This window comes from Gallinula chloropus, assembly GCF_964237585.1.
Source record: "Gallinula chloropus genome assembly, chromosome: 17".
NCBI classification, from domain to species: Eukaryota; Metazoa; Chordata; class Aves; order Gruiformes; family Rallidae; genus Gallinula; species Gallinula chloropus.
This window is the reverse complement of record NC_140102.1, coordinates 138,299-150,018: the sequence shown is the minus strand read 5'-3', so window position 1 is coordinate 150,018 and position 11,720 is coordinate 138,299. Positions and strand designations below refer to the sequence as shown.

The following is an 11,720-nucleotide window of genomic DNA, read 5'->3' as shown; positions in this document are numbered from 1 at the left end:
AAAAATCTCTGCACAAAGATGTAATAGTGTGTCACCCCCACCATTTTCTTCCTCTGTATTACAGCTTCCAGTTAAATTTCAGCTGCTCTTCTCTGAACTTGCAGATATGTGTTACTGCCTCTTGCTTGCTTCCCTCTCCCAGCAACAGCTGTCAATCCTTGATTCTTGATAATAAATTAGGTGTAAACTCTCCCAGTAGCTGGAAAATTAGTGCATGGTTATTGAATATTTCGGGTGTACCAATAAAATGGAAGAAGGTTAGTGGTTTAGTGCAGTAATTGACAGAGTATGCTCTGTTAAGAGGACAAAGCAGCAGCCTATGCAAACACTCAGAAACAGGAGAGGAATGGCCAGACCTCGTTTCCACACTAAGTGTAACAGTTACTTGATTGGTTCCCTTCTGAACACTTCTGTTTCATGTGTTTGATTCTCAGCCAAAGCCTTGAGAGCCCTTGACATCAGGGAATACTAGTTAATTTGTCTTTAAAATAAATAACATAAATGCACTCACAATGGGTTGTAGAAAACAATGACAGATGGATAACAATGGACAGCTGACAAGAAGTTAATCTGGAATATCTTTGATTCAAATGGAAGTTTCCTAAGACACCGAGGGGAGCTGTTTAGGAAGCTTTCCCAGGTATGCTTGTTACCAAGCAATAGAATAATTAAGGGAGAGTGCTTTGAAAGGGAGGAGTGGAGTGTTATGAAAGGCAGTGAACAGAAATAGGAAGCAGGCTTGACAAAGAGAAGAATAGTCCTCAGAGCAAAACTGCTACCAAATGAAAGGGCTTTACATACGGATTTTATGGGGTTTCTTCCCATTGATATCAGTGTCTTTTGCAGTAGACTAAGAATGAAACATTTTGTTTGTTTTGTTTAGAAATGCTCTATGAAGTCTGATTTGTTTTACTTAGTTATCTTAGTTTTACTTCTGCATAGTTTGAAGAGGAGTAACAGCACCCAGAGCATCAGGTTTAGTGAAAGTCTGGCAGCAAAAGCAGTAGCAAAAGCTACTGAGCAATCAGGTAAATTCTTAAGAGAGAATATGTGTCTGGGAATGTAGGGAGACAGTCACTGGGCTTGGCATTAGGCCAGCAAGTCTTGTAGACACATAGGATCCCTTGGATTCAAGCACTTCAGCTAGGTTTTAGCTCTTCAGAAGACATCTGCCTTAAAAATAGTTTGATCGTTGTTCTCAGAAGTCCAGTCAAATACTAGGAAGAATGTCTTTTAAAGTCTCAATCTGTCACCATCATCTGGACAGACTGAGTACTTTGTAAGCAGGATGATAGACTGGTTAGTTGGTAATTTCTACATTTTTTTTAGCAACACTGTAGTTATGGTATCTCTGTCATATGCTACTCAATTTGTTTACACTCCTGTCATCTCAATTCCTGTCCCCTGTATTGTTTCCTTCTGCTTGTCAGTGCCTTGCTTATTTTGTGTAAACCAGCCTTTATACTAGGATTTTTATTGTGGGTCAGAATAAACTGTATTAATTTTACCATGCTGGTGCCCTTTGGTAACACAACAATTATCTTGTCTTGTTATTCTCCTCTCTGGTATATAGTTCAGCAGGTTGGTTTTCTGGATTCATTGGCCAGAGAAGTTATGCAGTCTCCATACTTGAAAGCTTTCAACATCTGACTGGATAAAGCCCTGAGCAGCTCAGTGTTGACCCTGCCTTGACGAGGAGGTTGGACTCATGCAGTGCCTTCCCAGCCACATTATTTTCTAATTCTGTGATTTGGCCTTTCAAAAAAGCATAGCTGGACCTGGAAGGAAGTTTCAGAGTAAACTAAGCTATCTACTGATATGCATTAGTCTTTGAAGCCCCCATCATACAGTCAATAGGTGTAGTGGTTGCTGGAACCCAAATAACTGTTTGAATGAGTTTGCTGAGTTAGAGGAGAATTTGCAGACCAGCAAATTGGCTAGGTACAAAGAGCCTGAAAGAACAGTCTCCAACATGAGATTGTTCAGAAAGCCAAATAAATTCATATGTGAATAATATAACTGCAAAATTGAAATAACAAGTTCAGAAAATATATCAAGGCCAGTCTTTTTTGAACAGGCAGGGTTTATTCTTCATTATGAGGTTTGACTTCCTACAGTATTAGGATATGCACTGGCACATAACGCAGTTAAGTTGAAGCTGCTGTTCTGAAGTAGCATTTGCTTATCTTTAATCTTAGTTTTACTCAGTAAAAAGAATTGGCTTCAGTCAGAAGTTCAGTTCAGGTTTAACACTGGTGGAATGCTTAAGTGAAGGTTTATGCTAGAAGAGAACATACGGTCCTTGAATCAGTTGCATGTTCTTCTTCTCTCCATTGTCCAAAAGGGAGTTTTCCTGAAACATGCCTTCTGAGTAGATTGGTTTTTGTTCTAGCTGAACCAGGGCTCAGAGGACCCTCTGAAGAGACCAGTGGTGTATGTGAAGGGTGCTGATGCTGTCAAGCTAATGAACATAGTTAACAAGCAGAAGGTGGCACGAGCAAGGATTCAGCATCGCCCCCCACGGGTGAGACTTTAAGAAATCTTATCTAGGTATTACATTGCTGTTACTTCATGCAGCACTTGCTAATTGCACTAAGTGTGAAGGTGCTTTAGTGCTCCCCATGAGCATTAATACATCTGAATTTCTGTTGAGCAACTGCACAGTGAACAAGCAGCTACACTTAATGTAAGCATATCTACAATGTAGCACCTGCTGTCTCTCATAAGGATTCTTTTAAAGATATGATTGGCTAAAAACTTATGTAATAGAAGCTTTCCTTTTTCTTAAATAATTACTGCACATCCCTGGTAGTTCAGATTTGTAAGGCAGTCTGCCCTAAATTTTGTGTGGTATTTCAAACATTGGTTAATTCTTTGATATTTGTAGTTGTAATATAAAATGGGTTTCCTATAGGTATTTTTGAACACTCTACATGTAGTTTACAGAAGAACAAAGCTACAAGCCATCCATGTCCCAGTTAAGAATTCCATTTTGGTTTATTTTTACGGAATTCTATTAAGAAATGTATTTCAGAAGTGTGATTTATTTGCTGAAAATTCAGGTGTTGATTTTCACTCACTGAAGTATACAAGCAAATCAATAAACAGTGACAATTTTTGTTAGTGTGATTCACTCAGGAAAAATAAAAAAGGTATTGTGGAATCAATTCAGAGTCCCCACAAATCTGACATCTTGTGACTGGCATTGTATGTGTTTCATTCACTTGCAGTGACCTGTGAAGCCCAGGTTTTGTCTCCTAGAATGTTAGTTAATGAACAGAGTTTGACTTTTGCTGTTGTTACTGTAAATTTGACAATGACCATTGACAAGGTAGAGAGGGGAAAGAAACAACAGATTAGAGTATAGTCTAAAAAAAAAAAGGAAAAATAATATTTTTGTTTTAATTCTTAAGCAACCTACCGAGTACTTTGATATGGGAATTTTCCTGGCCTTCTTTGTGGTTGTGTCTCTTGTTTGCCTCATTCTTCTTGTCAAGATCAAACTGAAACAACGACGTAGTCAGGTAAGAGCAGTAATGGGATACTCACTGAATGCTGAAAGTTAGCTTCTCTTACTTTGTCCTAGAACTTGCTTGCTACTTTTGGAAATGCCGGAGACTGACTTAGAATAGCCATCTTTGTGAAAAGTGTTTTATCTGAGGATGTAGACCTTTGAAAATGTCTTTAAAGGGGATCTGCATTTATCTGTGATGTTCATTTGGCTAAATCCTGAAATGAAAAGAGGATGGAAGCAGTCTGTTTAGCCACCGGGAAGGAAGAACATTTCTGTTCAGAGGCTTGTCAGTACCACTGGTGTACTTCTAAAGAAGTCCAAGCTGTTGTTGCTGTAATGGGGAGAGAATATCAGGATTGCAAATAAACTGCAACTCTTTCCAATAGAATAACATCTATTGATTCTTAATGGGAGAGGTTTGCAAGGTAAAAAGTTTGGTTAGGAGAAATTCTATGAGATACTTTGAGTTTGTCCTGTCAGACGTGGAAGGGAAAGCAAATGAAAGCTAATGGATTCTGAAGTTTGTAGTTGTAAATTGTCCAGTATAAACACATGAAAAGAATATAAAGCACTGTGGGTGCTTAGGACTGCCATCAGCAGTGTTAAAAACAGTGTTAAAAAGGGCAATGATAAATTCTACAGTAAAATTAAATCAACCCACTGTCCTTCCTAAACTACTTCTATTATTGATTAAATTTGGGAGGATGGGGAAGTGCTACAGCTAATTTAGTAGCATTTCATTTTAATTCCTCTCAAGTATTGCTGCTGGTAATATGGTGGCAAAAGGATAATGGGGCATTACAGTCAATGCTGACAGTTCAAAGAAGTCAATACAAGTCTTACATGTTGCCTTGCATAGTGTCAGAATTGAGCAGTTGCAGTGTATGCCATTTGGTCAGCACCTTCACCCTATTTTAATTTGAAGTAGCTTATCATTCTCACTACTGCATGTGGCATACAGACTTTTCATGAGGCTTCTGATGTAAATTCTAATTAGACCTTCTCAGCCTAATTTATGAAATTGTACATTATTCTGGGCCTACGTGATTTGGGAAGATACATTCATTTGATATGCTGGTGTTTCTCTGCTACTACACTATAGTCCCTCACATAGCAGCGTTGACTTTTTTTAATCTTTTTTTTTTTTTCCCTTGTCTTCCTTTTCTTTCTTCTGTTGCAGAATTCCATGAACAGGCTTGCAGTGCAAGCACTGGAAAAAATGGAGACCAGAAAGTTTAAGTCCAAAAGTAAGGGACACCGGGAAGGGAGCTGTGGAGCACTGGACACACTCAGTAGCAGCTCTACCTCTGACTGTGCAATCTGCTTGGAGAAGTACATTGATGGGGAGGTAAAAGATAAATGGTTTCTTCAGCATGAGCTGAGAATGTAGCTGGTATTTTAGCACTGTGGTACATGGCTGGCTGTTGGGTACTGAGGTTGTGATGCTTGCTGGGCTGATTGCACTACGTGGCCAACTCAGCCCCAGCTGCATTCCATAGCTCCCAAAGAGATCTCAAGGGTTTTTCCCCATACCATAAAGTGAGAGGTGAGTGATGTCATTATGCAAGTTGCTACCTCTGTCAAATTGCTTTTCTGAGGAAGAACTCAAAGAAGTCAGGGTTACCTCAGCATTCAATTTTTAACTCAGCATTTCAGTATTTTTAACAAATTGTGTGCTAAGGTGATGATGCATGGAAGCTCTGTTGGACAGAAGGGATATATTTCATGTTTTGCCTCTCAAGCTTTGATGGCACCTTGACTTTAAAATGTCAGGTGACTGCTGAGAAACCAGAGAAGGAGATGCCAAAAGGTTTGGGAATTGTTATGTGACTCCTCAGTTACCATGGCTGCACTGCTGTCAGTGCTTGCTTTCTGTGACACAGCTCTACCCAGAGGAACCAATGAAAGGATGAAATAGAAAATAGACTTATTAGAGTAGAGTCTGTCAATATTCACAGCTTGAAACTCTGATACAGTATTTGAGGACATTTCCATTTTAGATTATTCATAAAAGATTCATAACTTTTAAGGTGATAGGCAGTACCAGCTGCAGTATTGGAGTGTTACATGCTAAAGAAAGTTGATGAACTGATGGGAAATTATTCCAAGTAGCAAGGATCATAGAATACCCTGAGTTGTAAGGGACCCATAGGGATCAAGTCCAACTCTTGGCTGCACAGAGGGCCAGCCAAGTCAGCATGGGACTGAGTGCATCGTCCAGACACTTCTTGCCCTCAGCCCAGCTTGGTGCTGTGACCACTTCTCTGGGGAACCTGTTCCAGTGCCCAATCACCCTCTCAGTAAAAAACCTCTTTGTCATATCCAGCCTAAACCTCCCCTGTCACAGCTTCATGCTGTTCACTCGGGTTCTATTGCTGGTCACCAAAGAGGGAGATCGGCACCTGCCCCTTTGCCTCTCCCCCTCAGGAAGCCACAGACCGCCATGTCTGCCCTCAGCCTCCTCTTCTCCCGGCTGTGAACAAACCAAGGGACTTCAGCCTCTCCTCATAAGACTTTCCCTGCAGTCCTTTCCCCATGCTCATTGCTCTCCTCTGGACAGTCTCCAGTAGTTTTGTGTCCTTCTTTTCCGTGACACCCAAAACTGCACACAGTACTTGAGGTGAGGCTGCACCAGCAGCCTTTCAGGGTGAAGTAAGACAAGAGTTTCAGAAGGGCTGTACAAAACTGACTGGACAGGAAATTCATGGTTGAACTTCAGCATGAAGTGATATATACATAGGAAAGAGCTTTGCATGTATTAGCAATGGGTTGTGAGCTAGATCTTGAAGCTGTTTCACATAGCTTTACGAAAGCATATCGACGTTTTGTGGCCCTGAAAAAGGCAAATCAGAATGGGAAGTCTAGAAAACTCAACAGAAAACATAATTACACCACTGTGTAAATTCAGTCATGCTCTCACATTGAGTACTGTGTGCATTTCTGATCTTATTTTACAAAAGGTATTTTGGATATGAGGGTGCTTTAGAACAGAAAAGGGAAATCACAAAGCGATCAGATTTGGATTGGTTTCCGTAAAAAAAATGACTGCGTGGGCCAGAACTGGTTAGTCCTAGATTGCTTGGAGGTGAGGGAGTACAAAATCTTGAATGGGAAGCATGAAATGGAATCATGTGTTCATTTTTCTTTCCAATACAAGATTGGGTGCAACTAAATGAAACTGCTAGGACCCAATCTGAATCAAAATGTGGTGTTTTTCCACCAGCAGGTAGTAGTCCTGTGGAACTTCTTGCCAAAGCATGTTACAAATTCAAAACCTGAATTCATGGGGAGATTTGATCAGTACTTGGAAGAAAAATCTGTTGTGGGTTTCTGAATTGGGAGCCTTCCCAAGCAGGCTCAGGAAATCCTGTGAAGAAAGTAATAGCTGAAGGATGAGAGAGGAAAAAGTATCATGGGTGCAGTATTGTTTTTTTTTTTCCCGATTGTTTTCCATTGCGAGTAGTTGGAAGCAAGATACATCATGAAATGGATTCTATTGATTTTTTTAAAAGTTATTTTAATATATTAAAGAAAAGTTTTAATAATGGGCTTCTTCGATATATTGGGTCATAGGGACCCACAGCAAAAATCACCCCAAGGAAATGTAGCATGTCTGTGTGGACTTCTGATATGCCTGCAGACTGTTCTTTAAAGTGACAGCTGATCACTAGCTGTTGTGGTTTTGGCTGTGTTGGAACAGTTGACATTTTATTGCTTCTTACCACTTTGAGACTAGGAATTGATCCACCTAGTCACTAGGTTGAAAAAACCCACAGCAATAAGCTGTGAAGAAGTCACATGTTCTGAAGGAGTACTTTTCACGTTCCTTTGTCCATGTAGGAGTTGCGTGTCATTCCCTGCACTCACCGATTTCACAAGAAGTGTGTGGATCCGTGGCTGCTGCAGCATCACACCTGCCCTCACTGCCGCCACAACATCATAGGTAGGTGCTGCAGCGTGGATGCTCTCTTCTGCCGTCCACTGTGGACTTAACAGCTTACAAGTTGAGACAGAAGCTGTGCTTGTTCGTAAGCCTCCACAGAGGTTAGGACGAGGTTCCTCGCCATGACTGCGCAGCCCGTGTTGTGTTCTGGAGGGAGGAAGGGAAGAAGGGAGGGAGGGGGGGAGGGAGGGAGGGGAGCATGCCCGAGGTTCCCCACCGTGACTGCACGGCCGGGAGCCCAGCAGTGGCTGAGGACAGCGGGAGAGGGGCAGGGGGGAAAGAAGAGACAGTGTATTGGGGGGTTGTATTTTTCAGTGATGTTTAACATGGATTGCGGTTTCTCTTACTTGCCCTCTCCCCCTTCTGTTTGCTGTGGTTTGGAAAAGTTTTATATTAATACACATTTCAGTAAAATAATGTGTGAAGTGAACACTCGAGCGGTGACTGCCAGCCTTGCTCTTAACCTGCCAGTTCAGGAGTGCTGTGTGAGCAGGCTTTGCATACATGAGAACAGTATTTGAACTAGCTTTTTTTTTCCTTTTTAAGCAAATACAATTGAGTGTTTCAAAGGCTTCCAAGCAGATTCTCTTGACTTATTTTGTTTGTTTTGCTCTTTTTCCTTCTGTGTTGATGCTTTTAAAAAAAAAGTGCTGTGTGCATAATGTGGCCAAATTCAGAACAGAATATTTTCTTCCTTGCATAAAGTACATTCCTTTTTTATTCCCTCTTCTCCACTCTTATTTCTCTCATTCAGAACAGAAGAAGGGAAATGCAGGTCCAGTCTGTCTGGAATCCATCAACCCAGCACGCAGCCGGCAGCAGAGGGTGATTCTGCCTGTTCATTACCCAGGCCGAGTGCACAGAGCAAACCAGATAACAGCATATCCCACTCGGACAAGCATGGACCCTCATGGAAACCCTATCACGGTACTCACAGTTGAGCGACATGGTGAACAGAGCCTCTACCAAGCCCAGTCCCCGGCCTATATCCGAAGTTATCAGCCGATTCATTTGGACCATGCTTTGAACACACATCACTGTAGCCTGGAACATAGGGCATACTCTCCAGCTCACAATTTCCGAAGACCCAAGTTTGGTGGACGCAACTTTTCCAAAGCAGCGTGCTTTTCCCAATATGAGACTATGTATCAGCACTACTACTTCCAAGGCCTTAGTTACCCTGAGCAAGATGGACAGCCTCCAGCTGGCATTTCCTCAAAGGGTCCTTCCCGTGCCTTTCAGCCTGGCAGCAGCATGCTGTTCCCTCCTGTGGTACATGTAGTGCCCTCATCCCGCTTGGAGAGTGGCAGTACCTCCAGCTTTAGCTGCTATCATGGTCATCGATCAGTGTGCAGTGGATATTTGGCTGACTGTCCTGGGAGTGACAGCAGCAGCAGCAGTTCTGGTCAGTGCCACTGCTCCTCTAGTGATTCCATGGTTGACTGCACTGAGGTCAGCAACCAAGGGGTTTATGGGAGCTGCTCCACCTTCCGCAGCTCTCTGAGCAGTGACTATGACCCCTACGTTTACCGCAGTAAGAGTCCTTGCCGGGTGGGCGAGGTTGGTGGTGCAAACAGGAGTGCAATTGTTCTCTTGGAGGGCCCCCACCAGGATGAACCTCCAGTTCACGGTCACAGTCTGGTGGGTGCTGACTGCCGGCCTGTGCCAGCTTCTTCCTCAGGGGACCAACTGTCTAATTGCAGCATGGATATGAACTATAGCAGTAATTCCTCACTAGAGCACAGGGATCTAAATGGCACTACCTCAGAGGGAGGACATGAAGCCACTCCTGGTGCTGCCTTGGATATTAAAAGGAACTGGAAAAATCCAGAGATAGCAGGGCCGCTTATGGAGCAAGCATGTGCATGCTGCTTTGAACTCCAGCACTCTGCCCTGGAGCCTAGCAATGGGACAGCTGACTGTAGTGCACTCTTCCTTAGCTCTCCACTGTGGGGAACATGTGGCCCAGGAATAGAACCGCAGGCAGGGAACACCCCACGTTTGTACAGTATTAACTCAGACCACTTGCATAGGACAGATGGAGTAAAATATGAGGGGTTGCCCTGCTGCTTCTATGAAGAGAAGCAGGTAGCCTGTAGTAGCAACAGTGGCAGTGGAGGCGGTAGCCGCTATACCGAAGACTATGCAGTGAATGTGCAGTACACGCTCCCTGATGACACCTTGCCAAGCTGCTGTAAGGGTGTATGTGATCTGGGTCAACGCATTCCCATAATTCCTGAAGACAGAGACTGTGAGCTGATTCTACCTACAGAGTGCCAAGGATCCCACACAGGAGGCTGCAATTCCTGGGATGGAACACCCGAGCTAGACACTTACCTGCACTGCCAAGCTATAGGAGAGGTACAGGACGAGAGGGAGGTGTGCTATGAGGCAGCATCATTCCTGCAGCACAACTGCTCTCAGGAGGAGGAAGCCAGAATGCTCTTTCCCAGTCCCACTCTGAACTCCCATAAGCTGATGATGACCACAAAGGCCACAGGTAATACGTGTGGGGTTATTGATTACTTATTACCTTTCTGTCCTAGCATATGAAATGCTGCCAGCTTCCCAGGCACCCATACCTGCAACAATAAAGTTTACTGCCATCCTTTGCATAAGAGCAGGTTATGGACTAATTCTTTGCACAGGAGTGTTGTTCTCCTATTACCTATGCTCATTTGCTAGAGGAATAGAAGATAGTTTACTATCTAACCCTGTAGGAGCTTTCATTCTCATCCTTTTTGGGGTGGGGAAAAAGTGACCACTAGTACCAGACCCCCATTAGAGCTCCCAACACCAGGGACACTGTGCCAGTCATCGCTGATGTGGCAGACTGCTTAAGGAGGCATGGCCAGAGTGCTGTGAGAGTACAGGCAAGCTGAAGGATAAAAAAAAATCCAATGAAAAACTTTGGAATTGCTGTAGAAGTGTGTGTGAGAAAGTGTCTGCTGTGGACGTAAGGGGGAAAAGGAACCACTTGCAGAATGAAGTGGGACATGCCTTACCTGCCTTGCCAGGTAAGGAATGTTTTTAAGGCTGGTTGTAAGGGTGTTCATAGAATCATAGGATACTCTAGGTTGAAAGGGAGCTCAGGCTGTCATCTAGTCCAGCCTCCTGCTCAGATCAGGGCCAGCTCTCAGATCAGACCAAATGGTTCAGTTGGTCGTATTAGACCAAGTTGATGCAGTCAGGCCATGACAGCCTCTAGGAATGCAGAGCACACTCCTCTGGGCCCTTGTTGCTGTGCTCCACAGCCAGCATGGTGAAAAAATGTTCTTGATACTCAGCCTGAACAGCTCATATTTAAATGTAGCTCCTTAACTCTTGTCCAGAATGCATCACTGTAGAAACCCTGGCTCCATCGTTGTGACAACCTCCATGTAGATATGCAAAGCTGCTAGGGGTGCCCACGAAGCCATCTCATCTGCAGGCTGAACAAGCCCCAGTCCCACAGTCTCTTCTCACAGGGTGAGTGCTCCAGCCCTCTGAGCATCTTGGCTCTGTAATGAACTCGCTTCAGTCAGTCAACATGGTGTTCTGTGGGCCCCCCAAAATTGATGCAATATTGTAGATGCAATGTTCCTTAGTTTTCTTTTATCCTTCAGGTGCTGGATCTCATCCCTTGGAGAGAAGCCAGATTGGTGACTAGACCTGTCCAGATGATCCCGGATGGAGAAGCGGAGCTTATCAGAGACTCCAAATTCTCATGGACTTTGTTTTAAGCTTTGACAAACACACAAAAGTGGTAATATGGAGAAGTCCCTCCCCCACTTCCTCTGTGTCCACATCAGCTTGACTGTCTCCTTTCTCCCTCTTGCCTGAAGCTTTCAGGCCTCCATTTGTGTGCAAAGCCCGTGTGGGACGTGGTGTGGAGCATTTCTGAGCTCCAGCACCATTTCTACATTGACAACAAAGTGTTATTTATATTTTCCTTTTTAGAAGTGACCATGTCAACTCTTGCTGAGAGGTGACATGGTGTGTTAAATAAGCCAGGCTATGTGTACGTGCTGTTACCTCCTAAAGGAGTACAGCCTTCGATAAGCTCAGGGCTACACCTGCCTTAGAAACCAGATAGCACCTTGAAATGTAGTAGTCCAGAGCGATACAGCTGCTGAACGTATGTGCAGATACCGACTAATCCTAGTAGCCAGCAGGTTTTACGAGAGATTTTGAGGGAGGTGAAGAATTGGATTGTCTCGTTTCACCCCTCCCTCTCTCCCCCTCCCCCCCCCCCCTTGCTTCATGCTGCTCTGATGATTTGGC

The 11,720-nt window shown here is 43.6% G+C and overlaps 1 protein-coding gene across 1 annotated transcript in view; it reads left to right on the top strand.

Moving 5' to 3' along the window:
- Positions 1 to 11,106, top strand: part of ZNRF3 (zinc and ring finger 3) — a gene marked incomplete at its 3' end in the record, with an annotated part of 75,430 nt that extends 64,324 nt beyond the window's left edge. Inside the window, exons 4-9 of the mRNA XM_084272098.1 lie at positions 2,393 to 2,524; positions 3,414 to 3,524; positions 4,695 to 4,862; positions 7,355 to 7,457; positions 8,212 to 9,957; positions 11,063 to 11,106. Coding sequence (XP_084128224.1) covers positions 2,393 to 2,524; positions 3,414 to 3,524; positions 4,695 to 4,862; positions 7,355 to 7,457; positions 8,212 to 9,957; positions 11,063 to 11,106 — 2,304 coding nt within the window. The remainder of the gene's footprint in view (positions 1 to 2,392; positions 2,525 to 3,413; positions 3,525 to 4,694; positions 4,863 to 7,354; positions 7,458 to 8,211; positions 9,958 to 11,062) is intronic.
- Positions 11,107 to 11,720: the final 614 nt, after the last annotated feature.